Source organism: Propithecus coquereli, unplaced genomic scaffold (assembly GCF_000956105.1).
Source record: "Propithecus coquereli isolate 6110/MARCELLA unplaced genomic scaffold, Pcoq_1.0 Scaffold57, whole genome shotgun sequence".
Taxonomy (NCBI): Eukaryota; Metazoa; Chordata; class Mammalia; order Primates; family Indriidae; genus Propithecus; species Propithecus coquereli.
The window spans coordinates 162210-182397 of NW_012151618.1; the positions used below are offsets into that span (position 1 = coordinate 162210).

The 20188-nt window shown below is 42.5% G+C and overlaps 1 protein-coding gene across 1 annotated transcript in view; it reads right to left on the reverse strand.

The window, feature by feature from the left end:
- Window positions 1-1180: 1180 nt before the first annotated feature.
- Window positions 1181-20188, reverse strand: part of LOC105821381 (aromatase) — a 110552-nt gene continuing 91544 nt past the window's right edge. Inside the window, exons 4-10 of the mRNA XM_012658082.1 lie at window positions 17149-17303; window positions 11889-12065; window positions 9218-9332; window positions 5788-5902; window positions 5185-5347; window positions 3576-3817; window positions 1181-2046 (exon numbers count right to left, since the gene is read on the reverse strand). Coding sequence (XP_012513536.1) covers window positions 1798-2046; window positions 3576-3817; window positions 5185-5347; window positions 5788-5902; window positions 9218-9332; window positions 11889-12065; window positions 17149-17303 — 1216 coding nt within the window. The 3' untranslated portion in view covers window positions 1181-1797. The remainder of the gene's footprint in view (window positions 2047-3575; window positions 3818-5184; window positions 5348-5787; window positions 5903-9217; window positions 9333-11888; window positions 12066-17148; window positions 17304-20188) is intronic.

A 20188-nucleotide genomic window follows, 5' to 3' on the forward strand; every position in this document is an offset into this window, starting at 1 on the left:
TTATTAATGTCCATCCTTGAATTCGTAGAATACCTGCCTTTTTACTTGGTTTCTGGATCAGTTGAGAGTATCTATGAACAAGTGTCTATTACAAATTGATTTTGACAGTAAAGACGGGGAGTCAGATGGGGGGTTGGGGATGGATTACAAAAGAAAGAAAACAGCTCCTGCCGTCAGGCAGATTACACTCTCATTTTATACTCAGCTATTGCCTTATTGCTAGACAGTAGGATGAAAAGAATATTCAAATAGAATGGGATGGCTATTGACTCAATGGCAAACACTTACATATTTGTAAATAAGTTTAATTTTTTAGGTTTTCAATGACACTCAATAGATATAGTCATATTGGCTATATATGATTTGATTGATTTGATTCCTGCTGTGGTCCCCAACCTCTGTTAGGGACCCAGCCTGTTAGAGACCATGCTGCAGAGCTCCACTGCCCCCACCCCGCCCCCTGCCCAACCCCAACCCACCACCTTCCATGAAATTTAGGAACCATGGCCACATAACAGGAGGTGAACAGCAGGTGAGCGAGTGAAGCTTCATCCACCTTCCCCCCAACACCCCACAAAAAGGTTGGGGACTACTGCTAGAGAGCTAATTCCAAAGTGTACATTTTACCCATGGCTACATGCAATGATTTAATAAACTAAATAACTGCTAAGTCTTTCAGGTAACTGTTAAATCTGAGGTAGGATAAAAAATGATTGGAGGGGTTGTCCTCTGACGACTTTCTTTACTGATCTGTTGCCCTTGGCTTTTGGGGTCATGGAAAGAAAGAAAGGGAGAAAATGTCGAGGGAGGAGGAGGATAAGATGGCATGAGCATTTCTTAGAAGTTTGAACCACTGGGTTGTAGACTTTGATATAGACTTAGAGAACATTTCCTCCCCCAATCACTGAAGCTATAGTAAGAGCTAACAGATGCCATATTTAAAGTTATCCCTTGGTTAGCCACACTAATTAAGCTAAGCAACAATGCAAACATGCAAAGAGGATTTTTATTTTAATTTGAAATGCATCATGTGATTTTTTTTCCCTACAGCAAATAGAAGGTCCTCTCCTCACTATATTTCACTCAAGCTATTACTAAGTTAGCTTGTATTGCCTGAACCTATACCTACTATAGCAGAGGTAAGAGAATGAGGCCTGAATCGAGAGACTAGGAAGGGACATCCTCCGATTTAACTTATGTCACAGACAGATCACATGTGGATAAATAGGAGTTAATTGGGCATAATTCACGGGAAAAGTCAAGTGCTGAATTTGTAAGCATTTCTCCAAAGACTATGAAAGTTGCTATCCCACCCCCAAAGAAACCAAATTAAAGTATTTTTGTCTACACTAGCAGGTATGTTTGGCCCTGATACCCAGACATTGGCTTGGCTCTTCTAATAAACTTGAGTGCTTCTGCCTGGGACATGAAAATGCCCTTGGGGCAGGGCCTTGGAGATCCAGCGGGAAACCAGACATACGTTTTTGCTGATGGCCTGTCCTTTCTGAAGCACATTTTGTGGAATTGGGCCTTTAGAGCTGCAGTTTCTTCACTGACCATTTCCCCTGCAGACTCTTGGCCTCTGTCTTTTCTCTGGCAGCCTGGCTTTCTGCGTTGAGCAACAGCAGATGACTGACGGTTCCCATCTTGTGGACAACCCATAGGAGGTACGCCTAGAGAACACCACGCGCCACAGAATGTTCACTCTGAGGATGACTCTACCTGGTAAGGATGGATGATTTCCATGTAAACTACTGATGAGAGAAATGCTCCAGAGTAGGTACTGGCCAGCTTTCTTTAGTGGTCGAGGCATTTGTCTGAGTTTCTTGGCACAAAAATCATTTCCAGAAGGTTGTTGGCCTCATCAGGGTGTAAGGACAAGTCATTTCTTTTCTGCATGTTCTCAACACACTTTCCTTGCAACGTCTGCACATGGAATCGTCTCAGAAGTGTCACGAGGATGGCTTTCATCATCACCATGGCGATGTACTTTCCTGCACAGGCACGGGGCCCAAAACCAAATGGCTGAAAATACCTGTAAGGAACCTATGAAAATGATCAGACAATTAGTCAGAGTATTAAAGGCAACAGTCATGCAATCTCTGTTTTTGATTCATTCTGAAAACATTGGGAGTCAAAATGCTCTGTTTTTTGTTTTTTTTTTTTTTTTTTTTGAGACAGAGTCTTACTGTGTTGCTTGGGCTAGAGTGCCGTGGCATCATCTTAGCTCACAGCAACCTCAAACTCCTGGGCTCAAGCGATCCTCCTGCCTCAGCCTCCCGAGTAGCTGGGATTACAGGCATGTGTCACCATGCCCGGCTAGTTTTTTCTATATATTTTTAGTTGTTCAATTAATTTCTTTCTATTTTTAGGTCTTGCTCTTGCTCAGGCTCGTAAAATGCTCTGTTTTGGGGTCTCAGCCACACTGCCCCTCTACTGAGATGAATGACTGGAATTCAGGTAAGCCCTTTCTCCATCCTGTTTGATTCAACCCTTGTGATACAGACTCAACCTTAGACAGTCCCCAGTTTTGCTTTCCCTGTGTGCTGGGGTAAAGCAATGCAAATCATCTTACTACAGCCGATGTTAGTATGCGCGACTAGCTCTGTGAAAGAGCCATACCTTCACTACTATTTTGCAAGTCACCAAGGCAGAGATTGTGTGTGGTGCCATATAACCTGATGAAAAGGGATGAATGCAAGCAAAAATGCAGATACCTGGTCCATCAATACCAACTATCTATTTTTACTTATGCAGAAAATTAATGAGGACCACATCTGTCTGTTTTTTCCATATCTGGACTTACATAGTATCTGGCACATAGCAGATGTTCAATAAACTTTGTTGACCAGTTGGCTGATTTACCTAGATTAACTGGACTGCCTGTGTAGAAACATAATGAATTAGAGTACCGGATTAATTAGCATCATGTTTCTACATCATATGCAAATGGAAAAGAGGGTATTGAGGGAACTCCCCAGATAATTCAGGTTTAAAAACATTGTTGCCTAAAATTTGACATAATGAAGGCAGCATATCCAGTACACATGAGTGATAAAAGCAGCAGTTGACTTTCTTGTAATCATTGAATCCTATTTAGAATGGGACCTGCTGCTCATGGGGCCATTTGGTGAACCAAAGGGACATTGATAAAACCAAGTTTTTTGGTCTCATTTGATGTCCATCTGAAGCAGAAGTGGACTTTGCTCATATGGTGCTATAGTTAAGTCTGATGCCATGAAGACAAAGTGATAAGTTTACATGGAAAAGCAGGTTGGGTGAAGCAAAATCTGCCTCATTTTAGCCAAATTAAGGGCTTGGATTTTTCATGTTTTGACCTAGTGTGCGGCCACCATGTAGATATTTCTCAGAGCTGGAGACCCAGCATCCTTGGCTTGAGGATGACTATGGTAGCCCTGTTCCAAGTTAGGGGACACCTGTGCTCGTGGTTGAGGTGGCCGAAGGGGATGAGTAAAAGAATGAAATGTGCATGGTGCTGACACACAGAACTGGAGCAGATTCAACAGTTGACATTTTCAAGAGTGGCACACTTGGTTTTAAGGAAGGGCTCTTACATTCTTCTCAAAGTTTTCAAGAGTAAATTCATTGGGCTTGGGGAAAAACTCGAGTCTGTGCATTCTTCCAATATTCAGGATAATGTTAGTCCCCTTTTTTACTGGGTAGCCATCGATGACGTCATCTTGTAAGGCTTTGCGCATGACCAGGTCCACGACAGGCTGGTACCGCATGCTCTCATAGATGCAGTTTTCCACCACTTTTAATTTTTGCATATCTTCAATCCTTATGTCTCTTTCACCTGTGGGAGCAGATAAAAAGGACAAAGAAGGTAAGTTAGTTTTAATATGGGATGAGCACTAAAGCTCCTATTTTTTCCACAGAACAGTTTGCTCTCAGTTAAAAAAATTATGTCTGTAATTCTAACATACTCCAGCAACCAGAGACAAATACGCTATGTTTGGTCCACAGAGTGTTTATAAAAAATCAAATATGAAGCCAATGATCTTAAAACCTGACGGATTTTATAGAAAAGCCCAGAGTTCCAGAAAAATCAGAAAACTTGGTAACACTAGATCCACATTTCCACATGGCAACAGTGGGCTGAAGCTGAGCGGCTGGTTCTCCTGTGGAGGGGGCGCACACTCTGCATTTCCACGTAGACCACACCTAGTCTGCATCAAACATTAATCTTACCAGCCTGGCCCCTGAAGTCTTTGCATTTTTGTCCCTACTCTAAATTGTAGGAGACATTCATTCCCTCTCTTGATTTGTGAGCAAACTAGCACCACAACCATCCCAGAGATGGATCAGTATGTTACTGCATAGTCAAAATGAGATGATGGATTTCACCCATTTCAATGAAATTTCCTCCTCTGGTTACCTGTGCCGTCATCTACCCATAAGTGTCACTATTAGTTCCTCTGTGTCTCATCAAGAACAACCTGTTGCAGTAGAGTGACAAGAACTCCCCTCTCCCCACCAACAATGAAATAGGTGCCTCAGACCTGCCCCCAGTGAGTTGGGGATTGATGACCGACCCCCCCATCCCCCGCCCTTGCCCTGCCATCTCAGATTGGCCTGACACTGGTCAAAGAGGCTCGGATTACTCCCACACATGGCAAAGCTTCAGAGCATCCTCAAACGGGCTGCCACTTTTGCAGAATCAAAAATAGCCCAGGGTTCTGAGGCAGCCCTGCCTCTGGTACAACTAAGCCATCTAGGAAAGGGCTAGTCTGGTCAGAGCACTCTCGCAGTCCTTCCCCTTACAGATCCAACCGCAGATATGTATTTGTGTGCACACGGATAAGGATCTTGAAGAATACATAGCAAACAATTAATTATGTCGGGGAGTGGGAATGAGCTTAGGGAGGAGAGAGAAAGGGATCGGGCCATGTCACTTTCTGCTTTACACAGCTCTCTGTTATTTGAATTTTTTCAATGAGCATGTATTATTTTTATAATTAAACACATACACACACACACACACACACACACACAGATACACAGAAAGAACTGCCTTTTCAACCTATCTGGCATAATCAAAATGTGACACAATGGCTTGCTTTACTGTTCTGAGCGGATTACGAAAGATTTTGTGTTTGACATAAGCTGACATTCAGAAGGAATTGTTTTTTAAGCTCTATGATTTATTTGATAAATTCTTACCAACAACAGTCTGGATTTCCTTCATTATTGCCTCTTCCACCTTAGGGTGCTTTGCGATGAGGAACAGCAAGAAAAACACAGAGATAGACATGGTATCAGGGGCTGCGATCAGCATTTCCAGGACGCACTGGTTCACGTTCTCTCTGGTCAGGTCACCACGTTTCTGAACAATTGAAAGAGGGGGAAACATTGGAAAAGTGAATCATTGTTTCAAAAAATAAGGGGAGATGACCCTCAAGTATCAACAACCTCAACAAAATGAAATCATAGAAATGACATGTCTCTGTAGTTGACTACGAACATCTTCCATGACAATCCTCAGCTGAGAGATAAACAAGACAATTATCTATATATTCAGCGTGTTTGGTCCTCCCCTCCTGTTTTCATATTTTGTATTGTGTCACAGAATAGTTTTAATCTTAAAGGCCAGTCTTACTAGAATGTCTAATGTATGGACTATTTGAGTTGGGTATTATAGAACTGCTGGAGAAAATAGTTAGAAGCAGAAATATGCAACAATTACAAAAGTGGATCTTTACACACCTTTACAGAAACAGTCATAACATATATTGCATGGGAATTATGGGTAGTCCAGGTCAGTACCTCGGCAAAAATCAACTCAGTAGTAAAGTCCATACATTCTTCCAGTTTCTCTGCTGTGGAAATTCTGCGTCTTTTTTCTTCTATCAGAATTTCTATGGTATCTTTCAAATCCTTGCTGGAAAAAAAGTCAAAATACAGTCTATTTGTATTCAGTTTAGACATCTAGCAAAATAGATTCATTTGCCATTTGTTTAAATAAAATGATCTACTTTAATGGAAGCCATTGGTGCTTATGAATAAGTGAATTTCTATTTTATTTCTTTATAAATATCCTTGAATTATAATACGTATACCTTATACTTCATGTTAAAGTACTAGAATTACTTAGATTTTTAGATACTGGTCGCAAATCAAAGCTGTGACTTTCTAGTTAAGGGTTAAAAACTGCTACCAAAGGCTAAATCTAACCATATTTTCCAATTTCTGATTTGGCAGGCACAGCGTTTAAATTAAAAAACAAAACCAAAAAAATATGTGAATGGCTTCCGGGGGATGCACTCTTGATTTGCCCCAAGCTCCTCCATTTCCTGCTGGCTTATACCCACACAGCTCACTTTTATTCGCCTACCTCTGTAGACTATTGAGTTTGAGATTCCTGTTCCAGACAGTAAACTCAAGTGACTGCGTATCATTCTTGGTATTTATCCTCACACCTTGTGGTTTCTGCCACGTAGTAAACACTAAGGAAATATTTGTTGAATGAATGATTAGCTGTATAAGTGTGTATATGTATTTTGATGGTGTGCTTGAGGGAAGAGCACCTTGGACAGAGGGTCAGGTTCTAGTCCAGGTTGTTCCCTTTCTATGTACCCCACTTTAAGTCTCTGAGCCCTACATCTCTCTTTTTTTTGAGACAGAGTCTCACCCTGTTGCCCTGGCTGGAGTGCCGTGGCATCAGCCTAGCTCACAGCAACCTCAAACTCCTGGGCTCAAGCAATCGTCCTGCCTTAGCCTCCCAGGTAGCTGGGACTACAGGGATGCACCACCATGCCAGGCTAATTTTTTATATATATATTTTTAATTGTCCAGCTAATTTCTTTCTGTTTTTTCAGTAGAGACGGGGTCTCGCTCCTGCTCAGACTGGTCTTGAACTCCTGAGCTCAAATGATCTGCCCACCTCGGCCTCCCAGAGTGGTAGGATTACAGGTGTGAGGCACCACGCCTGGCCCCCTACATTTCTTTTAAAATGAAGGGCCCAGACTAGATGAATATTAAGGTCACATTGCATCTAAATCCTGTTAGTCCTGCCTCTGTCCTTAAGTGTATGTGTTCATTGTAAATGTATTGTTTCCTGACCCCAGGGAACAATATTCTGTATTATATTAAATGTATAATAAATCTTTTCGTCAAATTCCTTTTGACAGGGCCACTTACATACCTTGTTGATCCATTCATTCACTGAATATTCATTGAGCATCACCTACATACAGATACTCACTTAACTAAGTATCTGGCCTGTAGTGCCCCCTTCCTAGTAGGCTGAGAATGCTCACAGTGTTCCTATCTGAGCAATACCCCCAAATGGCCCAGGTGTTGGAATGCCCCTATACTCCAAATTCATAGAGAGTTCCTTGAAGGAACTACAGCCACTACTGAGCACTTACTTTCTCCCTGGGCCAGAATCCACAGTTTTGCATCAGCTGCCTTGAACGCCCATTGGGATCTCTCCTATTCACATTATTAGTAAAAGTTGGCCCTACATAAATGTATGCATCCGAATTTATATGCCCTTCAAAACTGGGAGAATTGAGTTCAATGACAATTTTCAGGGAATAGGAAGTCTCTGACTTACAAACATGTTACAAGAATGCATCTGTAAGCCTGTTGTTTGGAACTCTGGATACATTTTGCACCAAAACGGTGGTGGCTAGGTTACCAGCCCAGCCTACAAACACCTATTTAAGGTATTATGTGGCTGAAAAAGCCTTAAATTTGCCACACTAAAAATTAAAGAACAATAGTGCTGTAATATTTGAAAATTAAAAGAGGCATACATATAAAATTGAATAGGAATGGAGGTAGATGTCTCAGTTACCCTTCCCACAAATGTATCTTTATAATGTACTGGCATTATTGCAAGGGCATAAGGGGAAGAGATTAAAAGATTTCTCTGAGTCTTTATTACTCTAAGACATAGGAGATATAAACTAGAACACTAACCATTGGCAAATGCTATACATAGAGGGCATGTTGCTGAGCTAATTTCTATAGAAACCTCAAAGAAACCATTATACAGTCTAATGCAGTAAGTTTCTATAGGCCAAATGGCCAAGGCGAAGGCTAAATAATGACCAAGAACTGTATAACGAGACTCTGCAGACCACCATCACCGCCACCAAATCTGATCACAGTGAAGAGATGAATCCTTTATCTAATTGATTCAAGTCACAGTAAACTCTGTTAGAAATGAAATTAAATGTATAAAGTGTCTAAAACATTCACCTAATATTCATCAACTGCTGGAGAATATACAAGGCAACATCAAGTTGCCTTCCTCCCTAGAAACCAATATTACTGAATTTCAAAATCCACAAATAGAATAAAGTTGGGTCTTCAACAAGTTTGGGAACTTGTAGAGATGGAGAACCTAAGATGCGGGGCATCTGAGGAAGCTATGAAAAGTGGGAAGGAGGAAACTAACATATTGAGTGCCCACTATGTTCCATACACTATACTAATTGCTCTACATACATAATCTCACTAACCTATACCCTATTCTAGAAGGTAGGTTATATTTTATCTTAAATAACTTCCAAAGCCCATTTAATTACTGAGTGGTGGAGACAGGATACAAACTAGGACTGCCTGCCTTTAGGTCTCATGAGCTTTCCACTGGCTACTGGCAATCTAAAAACCAGGCTTTGTCTAGTTTCCTGCTGGACTAGTCTAAGACCAAAACAAAGCCATTTAATGACATTTTCAGGGCCTCCAAAACATGACCTATACAACTAAAAAAAAAAAAAATCACACATTTTATTGAAGTTCATTATATCCATTAAAAAAATTCTTTTGAGACTACTGTCAATTATTACAGGTTGAATTACGTTAAATTCATTCAGAAACCACACAACTATAAAGTGATTCTGTAATCCATTTTTCTAGTTACGCAAAGAATTTCAACAGATATTAATGATAGGATTGGCCAACCCTCTTCTTCAACTCAAAATATACTGCAGTGTCCTAGTTCCAGAAAGTTTTCAGACCACACACTAAGCCTTCTTGCTGAGAAGCTGCTGGGCCAAAGTCTTCCTTTTACTCTTTGGTCTGGCCAGATGCCTGAGACGTATTTCATCAGAAACGTAATTAATAGCTCCTTGTGGGTTCTGGAGAGCAGAAAACTTACCGGAGAGGCCAAAAACAACAGCCAAGACACAAGGAAAAAAACACAAGCCAACTGTACTCATACATCTTACAAATGTGTCTTACTTACATGGACTTTTCATACTTTCTGTACAGCCACGAAATCTTAAAGAAGATGTCTGGTTTGAGAAGAAGAGCTTGCCACGCGTCAAAATAACACTGGATTTTAACCACGATGGCAGATTCTGGGGGAAAAAACAAAAGAGAGCAATTGAGAATGTAGCAAAATGGGAGCCCAAGAAGGGTACTCTGAGCAAAGAACATTCCCCATAGATTGTCCTACCAGTCTGGGAACCAAGCTGAGCAAGGTTCCACCTTCTGTGGGCTTTTTCGCCATGTGAATGCCACTAAACAAATCGAGCACCGATTTACTGTGCTTGGCATCTAACCTGGCCCGGTTAACACAGGAGTTGTCCATTTTTGAGACTGTGTTTGAGACACAGTTTAGGACCTCACATGTCCTCCCTTTGGCCAAGCCTTCAACTCTCTCCTGTTTTTCTGGACAAAGGGGACTAGTAATTGTGGCTGTTGCAGTCTTGACTCTGGCACCTGGGGGTGGGGTTAAACAAAAAGCAGAGCCTATTAGGAAGTTGATAGCCACATTTTAACTTCATTTGGTGTTGGGTAAGCAGAGCCATTAAGTGGTCAATCTACTCGGATGACACACCTAATTAATAGCTCCTAGCAGTATTCTCATCTCATAGTGCTTTATTCATTTTTTCCTTAGCCCTCGTCACATGGCTTTCATATTCATTATAACAGGTCCAGAGTATAGAATTCATCTTAGTTTCTTCAATGCCTTGTCCTGAGCCTCATGCATAGTCAGCTCTTAATGAATATTTGTTTAATTAAATTGAATACTAGAGGAAAGAAAACCCCTGCTTTTTCAAATTATACCACATCAATACACAAAAGGGAAGGGAACAGACATTTTCAACTGCCAAATACCAGCCACCGTGGAAAGTGCTTTATGAAAGAGATTTTTAATTTAATCCTTACAATCTTGCCAGGGGAGTAATAGTGTCATCATTGTGCAGTTGAAGAAACTACAATTCAGAGAAGTTAAGAAACTTGCCCAACACCATACAGCCAGTGTGACAGGCAGGCTCTTAGGCTGCAGCTTGTTCTATCTGACCTCAGGGCGATGTCATTTCCTCTTTGGGTCCCCTAGGCAAATGGAGAGTTTGACAAGGACCTGGTGGAAAGGAAATTGATGTAACTCTGTATGGGTTATGCAGGTTCTCTAGCATGATGGAGAGATTTACAACACCCTTTCCATGATCCTACCTAACAATCTAGGCTGGAGGGGTGCCCAGGAGCCTGGGCTTGTGAAATACGAGCCTGCCTAACTTCAGAAGCGACGTCTGTAGAACAGGCACGCTGGCAGTGGAAGGGGACCAGGCAAGAGAGTGTGACTAAAAATCCTCCAAGTGAGTGGGGGCTCACACCCAAATCAGATGAGGCTCCTACAGCTCTTGTGAGGAGGAGCCAGGGTCGGGGAGGCGAGGCAATGAGAGCCGGAAGGGGAAAGGGAGCTTGACTATTTGTCCAAATGTGGTAAACCAGGCAGCATACACCGTGGCTCAGGTGGCCGGGGCAGGTGCTGAAAGTAGCGTGGTTCCTCTGCCTGGAATGCACTGCCCTCACATCTGTACGTGGCTCGTGGCCTCCCTTCATCTGAGCTGTGTTCAAATGTCCTCTCTGCAGAAGCCGTTTCTGACCACTCTGTCCAAGACAGTCATGCCCCATCCCATGGACCCCTCCTTCGCTTTCTGTCCTCTTTCCCTGCCTTGTTTTTCCTTCCAGGCACTTATTATTGCCTAATATCTTATTAGATGTTTACTTGTTTTACGGTCCTTTCCCCACTGGAATGTAAGCTCCTTGAAGGCAAGATTTTTATCTGTCTTGTTCACTGCTCTATCCCGAGAACCTAGAACAGTGTCTGGCATAGAACAAGCAATCAACAAATGTTTGTTGAATGAATCTATGAAACAATGAACACTGCTGTGAATTAATTCAGTAAAAAAAATCACATTAAGCCTGGACATACTTAATGTCAACAGCAGAATGGAATTAATCCAAATGATTAATATTTGGTTTTTGGTGGTGGTAGAGTTGCGTGCGCATGTTTTAATACTCGTTTCTGTATCATAGTGAGGAAAGTAACATTTTGAGTGAAACATCTTGTCAGGGTTGTCATAAGTATTAAATGGCAACGGTGTACACAAAGCAACTTTTTACACTGCTTGGAAGAGAGCAGACACATAGCAGCTACAGGCAGCTGCAGCATCACCATTTTTACCACATAGAGTCAAAGTCTTCATATTAAGTAGCTTTGAGGGAAGGGCGTGTGTGTATGTGTATATACGTATGTATGTATATTTATTTCATGCCCAAAAGAATGGTTGGAAGTAGTTAAATATAAGTTTGATTGGTGGTAGGGTGTGTTAATGGTCAAATGAACAGAGCACATTTAAGTTTTGACTGTGAGTAGAGTACTATTTCCTACAGCGATAAGGAGAGATCCAAAAGAAATAGAAGCTGGTCCCTACTTTATGGAAATTTATATTTTATAAGTGAGCAAGGCAGAAATGCTAGGGAAAAAATGCTTAGGAATAGTTAGCAATGTTTAGACAAGAGCAATGTACGAAACGGTGTGTGTTTCCTTTAGTCTGCTACCCCTCTCGCCCCCTTGTTCAATAAAGGGCACAATCAAGTTTTGAGAGTGAAAATTCCAGTACCGTCCAAGGGGATCCCCAGGAAGAGCACGTTAGAGGTGTCCAGCATGATGCGCCGCATGAGGGTCAACACATCAACGTAGCCTGACTTGTTGGTCACCTCCTCCAACCTGTCCAGGTGTGTTATGATGGAGTCAACGCAAATCGCCACCATGCGAACAAGGCTGGGGCCCGACAGAGCTGCAGGGTACAGAGCAGAGAATGAGCCAACACAAACTCCACAGTACACACACACAATCAGGACGTCGTAGCTTTTTATGCTTGGAGCTTGGTTGTCCACAATTTTTTATTGAATAACTTGGTAGAAATTTTCCTATTTTTTATGCTTTTTTGTGTTCTAATTTTCTACATGTATGTACTACCTTCATGGTTCAAAAGGAATGAATAAATAAATATTTTAAACAAACTATTCAAAATTAAACTTTTCTTCATGCTCTGGCAAATTATCTGTGGGACTGCAAACAAAATAGTTAGTCCTTGTGGTCATAAATCACAAATCAGTGATTTTTCACATATCCTTCTATGGATGGTTTGGATTTGGCCAGGGTCATATTTATTTTATGTTTCAACAGGTGGCAGGATATTACTATGGAACTAGTCAAATTGGATCTTAACTATTTGATCTAAAGTCCTTCCTGTTTAATTGTAGGTTATATGTGTAAAATGCTAGTCTTATAAATCACCAGAAGTGCCCTTCTCTTAGTTTTGATTTCTTTTCAAACTACTTCCAGGTTTATTTCACTCAACCAATGGCATAACAGCTAAACAATTCCTTGTTTGCTTAACAGTCTTTCCCCCCTCAACTGGGAACCCTTTAAAGACGATGACAACCATTTATTATCATAGTATTTCAAGTTAAATAGTACGTAGAGGCCCCGCATACATATTTGTCAAACAGAGGAATGAATGAATGAACGAAGTGGCTCTGATCGTGCCCTTGCTCAGTTCCTGACCATGGGAGCAGTGGCTAATGGGTCCTGATGGTAGGTGGCCTGTCATGAGGGTTTAACTCCCAAAGTCCTCCTTTCTCTCTTTGTCCTAAGTTTCCTTGAACTTCCTCTAGGAGTAATCTCTCTTTTTAAAGTCTTTTATTATTTAGACTTGCTGTTAAAGTCGGAGTTCTTGAAATGAGATGAAAAATCCTGGGGAACTTTGTAGGCATAACTTCAAAAGACTATATCCTCTTTCTCAAAAAACTTTTTAAAAATGAAAATCAGTTATGCTACAGAAGCCTCATGCCTGAAGGCAGACTTTACAAATAAGAAAGTAGACCCGAGGAGTGGTCCTAGACTTTTAAGATTTTCGTAGATATGTAAAGGAAAGTTGGTAGGAGCTTATTTTCTGACCCAAGGAAGAACGCCGCAGATGTGAAAGGCCCGGATGTTGTTCTCTGGGTGACTACCACATCGGTAAGTGGGACAAATGATTCCTTAATGACTCAACACTTCGCGTGGAAGGGTTGGCTTAGAATGTCACCGGTGGTTTTCTCCCAGGCTGGTGAGTGATTTGCCTGTATGTTTAAGAACTTGAAGCCACATTTCAAACTTACAGGCAAAATTTAATATAATTGCTTATAGGCAGTGGTACAATGTAGACATGATTTAATTTTTAAAATGTGCTAAAAAGTACAGAATCGATTGAGGTCAAAAGAAGATTGAGGTTGGCTGCAGTGGCTCACGTCTGTAATGCTAGCACTTTGGGAGGCTGAGGTGGGAGGATTGCTTGAGGTTAGGAGTTCAAGACCAGCCTGAGCAAGAGCGAGACCCCATTTCTATAAAAAGTTGAAAAATTAGCCAGGTGTGGTGGAGCATGCCTATCATCCTAGTTACTTGGGAGACTGAGGCAGGGGGATCACTTGAGCCCAGGAGTTTGAGGTTGCAGTGAGCTATGATGATGCCAGTGCACTCTAGCTTTCAGACCTTGTCTAGAAAGAAAGAAAGAAAGAAAGAGAAAGAGAGAGAAAGAAAATTGAGCAAGTAATCAGCCAATTCCAACAATTTAGAAAACTTTCTTGGCAATTTCAGGAAGCACATGCTATTTCTTCACCCCCTACCCCTCCCAACCTCCCAAGACGGGCCATTGCCTAAATTACACTTAACTATTTCTGCACAGACACATCCAGTAAGTCAATACTTTGATTAATGTTACTGATTAAGATACCAAAACCTGTCCCAAACTTTCTACTATATCTAGAAAACCAACAAGGAACCTAACTCTGCAAGGAAATCCATCAAGAAATGTTTAGGACTCTGATTGATTATAGAAACGTCAAATACTATAGTGAACTTTGGAGAAGCAATGAGCCCCCTATTTTTGGCATTGAATTTGGGTCCAGTTCTGTAGCATTTTTATTATAAAATCTGATCTTCCACATACAGGGCTAATCTTAAAACAGGTCACAAGGAGGTTTTGATTCGTTTCATGTCCAAGCACTGCACTGTCTACTCTTTTAACATCTCCTGCTGGTGGCCTCCCTTCCATTTGCCACTCATCCCTGCAGTGGCTCCTAACTGTTCTCGCTGCCCACGAAGTCACACTTCCTTCCTTTGACCCATTCACTATACTACTAGAGGGATTGTTCTACAACACAAACATCTTCATGTCATTCTGCTGAAAATCTTTAGTGATTTCCATAGCTTTTGAGATAAGCTCAACTCCTTGGCTTAACAGGCGTAAGCGCCTACTGGCAGGACCCAGGACAAGACACGTTAATCTATCCTTCTCTGCCTTTTTGAATATCCTGCTCTTTACTCTTGGAATGTCCTTCTTCATCACACTTTCTTAATTAGGTAGCTTTTACCTTCTTTCAAAACTTATTGTAAGCATCCACTCCTCTGAAAAGTCTCCCCTGACCCCTCAGTGAGCTTAAGATGGTCCATTGGTCTCTATATTGCTCAGTGCACACCCCTCGCGTTACCACCCTATGATGCTATTTGGTGATGTGCTGGTCTTTCCCTTCCCAAGTCAGTTCCCTACACCCCCACGCTCCATATAATTTCCCTGAGGGCAGGGACTGTGTCTTGTTGTTTCTGTATCTTGGCATCTAGCTCAATGATGAAAACGGTAGTTTGTTACACAGATGAATGAACTTAGAGATTCTATCAGCTCTTGCATGTCAGGGAGGATATTGGTATGTGAAAGTTAACTAGTTCACTAGTATTTAGTTCCTAAATAGTAGTTCACATATTCCTAATGCACCTGAGCCAAACAACAAAGTAAAATGACACTCACATTTCTATGGGATCTTACAGCATTATTTCATTTGTTCTTTACAATAGCCCTAGAGTACAAGTTTTATGATATTTGTCATCTTTTGTGGCTAAGGGAACTGAAGCTCAGGGAGGCTAAGTGACTGCCAAAGGTTATACAGCTAGTAAGAGGCAGTGCTGGGACTTGAACCCACAACCTACAACCCTGAGTCCTATACTTTTTTCCATTAGTCCATTCTGGAAGGAATGAAGGAGATTGACCTTCCCCAATATGAGTGGTAGGAAGAATCATAGCCTCCGCCCCCGCCAATTGTCTGGGTCCTAATCGCTGGAACCTGTTGCCTCACATGGAAAAAGGGACTCGGCAGACATAATTAACATTATGGATCTTGAGATGGGGAGATGATTGTGGATTGTCTGGGTGGGCCCAATCTAAAAACATGAGTCCTTAAAAGCAAGGCCTTTTCCAACTGAGGCCAAAGTCAGAGAGGGATGTGATGACAGAGGAGGGTCAGAGAGAGGTGATGCGAAAAGGACTTGACCCGCTGTTGTTGGCTTTGAAGGCAGAGGGAAGGGCCACGAGCCAAAGAACATGGGTGGCTTCTAGAAGCTGGAAAAGGCAAGGGAAGAGATTCACCCCTAGAGACTCCAGAAAGGAACATAGCCTTGCTGACACTTCGATTTTTTAGTCTGTTGACTTTTTTAGCCAGGTCAGACTTTTTGACTACAGAAATGTGTGATAATAAATGTGTTGTTTTAGGCCACTTAGCTTGTGGTTATTTGTTACAGCAGCAACAGGAAACTAACACACTGGGGTCCCCAACAGTGTTGTGCTGAGTCTTGGTGAGGGGCAGCACTGGCGTGGCTCTGCCTGTCTGAGCAGCCACACAGGAGGTGGCGAGGCTCACTGCACAGGCTGGCTGGAGGGAAGAATATCCAGGGACAGGGAGTCAGACACAAAGTCCCCCCAGCCCCAGATTCCACTACTGACAAGGTTTCTGGGGCACGACTGTCTTTCTTCATGCTTGATGTTAATGTCATAGGCCAGTCATATGTATTTCCTAACAGCTTCATCTCCAGCTTGATATGTAAAAGGGGGAAATCACTGGATAAGACGGCTTGGAACTGGGTCACAGCTCGTCCATTAGTCACTATGTTGCCTGGGAGAAAATCACAACCTTTCTAGGACTGTATTTCCTCAACTGCAGAACTCAGAGGCTAGATGAGACAGCATAAATTGTTCTTCCCAGTTCTAAAGTTTTCTGATTTCATTCACAAATTGCTTTCTGCTAAGACATCTAGGCCGATAGTCAATGATTCAGCAAACACGTTGTTTGGCCATGTTTAAATGGAACATATGGCTGAAACACTAAATTCTTAACTGAAATGGCCCTAAGGATACAGATTCCTCTCTTCTTTATATCCATGACATTGCTTCTTACATCAACAGGAAGAAAAAAAATTGTGGTGGCTAAAAAATGTAAGCTCTGGGGTTGTATCCTGGGCTGCTATTTACTAATTTTGGGACCTTGGGGAAGTTACTTAACCTCTTAATGCCTTAGTTTTCTCATCTGTAAAGTGTAAATAAGAGCATTTATCATATGAGTTGTTGTGGGATTAAAATATCAAGTGTTTGGAACAGAGCCTACTATACAATAAAGCAATAAAGGTATAATGAATGTTAGCTCTTTCTTCTATTATTATTATTTCAAAGCTGTGATACAGCAGAATTTAAAACATGATTTCAAAAAAAAGATACATTCATAGTAAAAAAAAGAAGAAGAAGGAGAAGGAGAAGGAGAAGGAGGAGAAGGAGGAGAAGGAGAAGGAGAAGGAGAGGAAGAGGAAGAGGAAGAGGAGGAAGAGGAAGAAGAAAGAAGAAGAAGAAGAAGAAAAGAAGAAAAAGAAAAGAAGAAGAAGAAGAGGAGGAGGAGGAGAAGAAGGAGAAGAAGGAGAAGGAGAAGAAGGAGAAGAAGAAGAAGAAGAAGAAGAAGAAGAAGAAGGAGAAGAAGAAGAAAGAAGAAGAAGAAGAATGCAGCCAGGTACCTGCTCACCTTTTATAAAGAAAGGTCGAATTGCTTTCCAGAGGGCTGGATTGTTGTTAAATATGATGCCGTTCTCATGCATACCGATGCACTGCAACCCAAGTTTGCTGCCAAATCGGGAACTGTAGTGACTGTGCTTCATTACATGGAACATACTTGAGGATCTGAAAAGAAAGAAAACCTTGGCGTTAATTTTTAAGGGAAGGACGACAATGGACATTTGTGGTATTATTGCAAAGTTACCTCCATGGCCCGACCATATGTCATGGTTTGGTGGCACTGGACTTGGCCACATGGAATCGGCCATCCAAAACAATGTACTTGTTTCATTATACTGATGATATAACGTTAACCTCTGATTCCCTTACAGATCTAGAAGAAGCTGTCACCTGCCTTTGACTCCAAGGTCCAGGGATCTGGCTTGTCGGTCAAATTCTTGGGTGTTGTCTTGTTGGGTAAGACGAAAGCAATCCCTGAGGCAGTTATAGGTAAGATTCAAGCCTTCCCCTGACCCACTATGGTGAAACAGTTACAAGTGTTTGTGGGGCTCTTGAGATATTGGCGTATATCCATTCCCCACTTGGCCCAACTGTTATGATCTTTGCATGCATTATGTAAGAAGGGGACGCAGTGGGACTGGTCCCCGGAGGCAGAGGGCAGCCAAGAGGGCTGTCGCATAAGCCCAGATGCTACAAGTGGTTGACTGCTCACAGCCATTTGACCTCAATGTGACAACGCATGCCAGATGGGCTGAGGTTTGTGGCAATGCCAGCATGAGCTGCAAGTCCCTATTGGGTTTTGGTCCCAGACTTAGAAGGGCTCCTAAGAGCACTATTCCTTGGTGGAAAAGCAGCTGGCGGCTGTGTATGCCACCCTTCAGGCCTGTGAAGCTATAACTGGGCAGTCTAAGGTGCTAGTGAGCACTACATACCCCATAGTAGGATGGGTGAGGGCCTGGATAGCCAGCCCATGATCAGGGATAGCCCAGATGCCCACTCTGCTGCAGTGGGGAGTTTATTTGGAGCTATGAAGAGAGTTCAGCTCCAGCCCCTTGACTTCAGAGTTGCAGACAGTATGTGGCCCTGTTGAAGTTGTATCTGATGCTGACCCTCAGACCACAGTAGTACCTAGGGAAGAGAGCCTGTACCTTGAAGGATGAGGTTTCCCTCCAGTGGAGGTATGGTATACTGATGGGTCCAGTCGTGACCCCTCAGCCCAATGGACGGCAGTGGCTGTCCAGTTGGAGCATGATGAAATTTGGTTTGAAATGGGGGTGGGGCAGAGAAGCCAATGGGCTGAATTGCATGCCGTGTAAATAGTGGTCATGCATGGGCTGTCCCTTTTGCACGTCTGCACTGCTAGTTGGACCATGTTTAAGGGCCTCACTGTCTGGTTACCTCCATGGAAAATCCAAGGTTGGCTAGTAGGCACTGCCTGGTATGGGTGGCTTTACCTTCTGGCTCACTAAACGGGAAGATGCACTCAAGTGCACTTGGGGATGGCCATATATCCCAGGGAAGGTCCTCCCCACCTTTACCAAGAAATCACATAATTGGGATGCTGTGTTGTCCCACTAGCATCGGGTGAAACGGACTCCATGGTGGTTCTACCCAGTAGCCATCTTTTTCCCTGTGGGTGGAGCCATTAAGGTAGAGACAGAAGTGAACGCCCTAGCGGAGCATACTGCTCGGCCCTGAATCAAACCAGGCAGGCCTTGACCCTTTGGATGGATGAGGTCACCCAGATGAGAAAGGTGGTTTTGCAAAACCACATGACCCTTGATCTCCTTACTGCAGCCCAAGGGGGCAGATGCACAGTCATATATACCTGATATATACCTGTGTATGTATACCTGATCACCAGGAATATATCTCCTCGGCCTTGAAGGACATCGACAGTGAGGTACAGGCCATCCAACAACTAACTGGAGACCCGTTAGAACAATGGTGGGGACACCTCTCATCATCCTGGCGTTGGACCTTTCAGTGTTAGGAGCTGTTTACTGTAGTCTGGTAATACTATGCTGTTCCCTGTATTGTTACTGTGGCCTTTGCACCCAAGGGACCTCCCTGTGGGCCTGTGGGTCAGCCACAAAACCTGTTACCTAGGGGGTGCACTGTAGGGGAAATCTGTTTGTATAGTCAATAAGTTTCTTAAGCCAAACTAAAATGACTGCCAGCATGTCATCTGCTGGCCTTGCAGTGAGGCATTAGTCAGCGCTTATGTAACCATGATGTCACTTCCTATGTAAAACCCATGTGATGACATCTTTGCTTGAAATATTGCCACTGTCGTTCCGAGCCATATAAAAGCACTCACCACGTTCTCACCGTGGCTGCATCCCCCCCCGACAATAAAGCATAAGTCTCATCTACCTGCCGCTGCTCGTCTCACCCTTGCTGCCCGCAAAGCTCCCTCCCCATAAGCAGAAAGTAAGTAATTTATATATTCTTTGTTCACAAACTCAAATCTAAAATTTGTAAGTACTCACAGGACAAGCAGAAGACCATTTTTCTGCTTTGATTCCTGGGGCTTTTGTACGTGGCACTAATCAAATTGGCCTGTTCATTTCATTTAATGAACTGCTAATCAATTAAAACAAGAGAATAAGAAACTCCAGACATGAAATAAATCCAACTAAATGTTTGCCAGTTAATAATGCGCTAACATAGGGGGATGAGGGGGCAAACCTACAACTAAAGGACACGGGGAGCACTGAAGGGAGGGAAGGGCATGCCTTTAACCCACATTTGGGTGAGGCAAAGACATAAAGTGTAACTATAATGTTTGTATCCTCACAATACTCTGAAATAAAAACAAAAAAGTCCCAAAACAATAAATGTTGGCGTGGATGTGGAGAGATAGGAACACTCATACGCTGCTGGTGGGACTGCGAACTAGTGCAACCTCTGTGGAAAGCAATATGGAGATACCTTAAAGAAATACAATTAGAAGTACCATTCGATCCAGCAATCCCATTACTGGGCATCTACCCAAAAGAACAAAAGTCGCTCTATGAAAAAGACACCTGCACCCGAATGTTTATAGC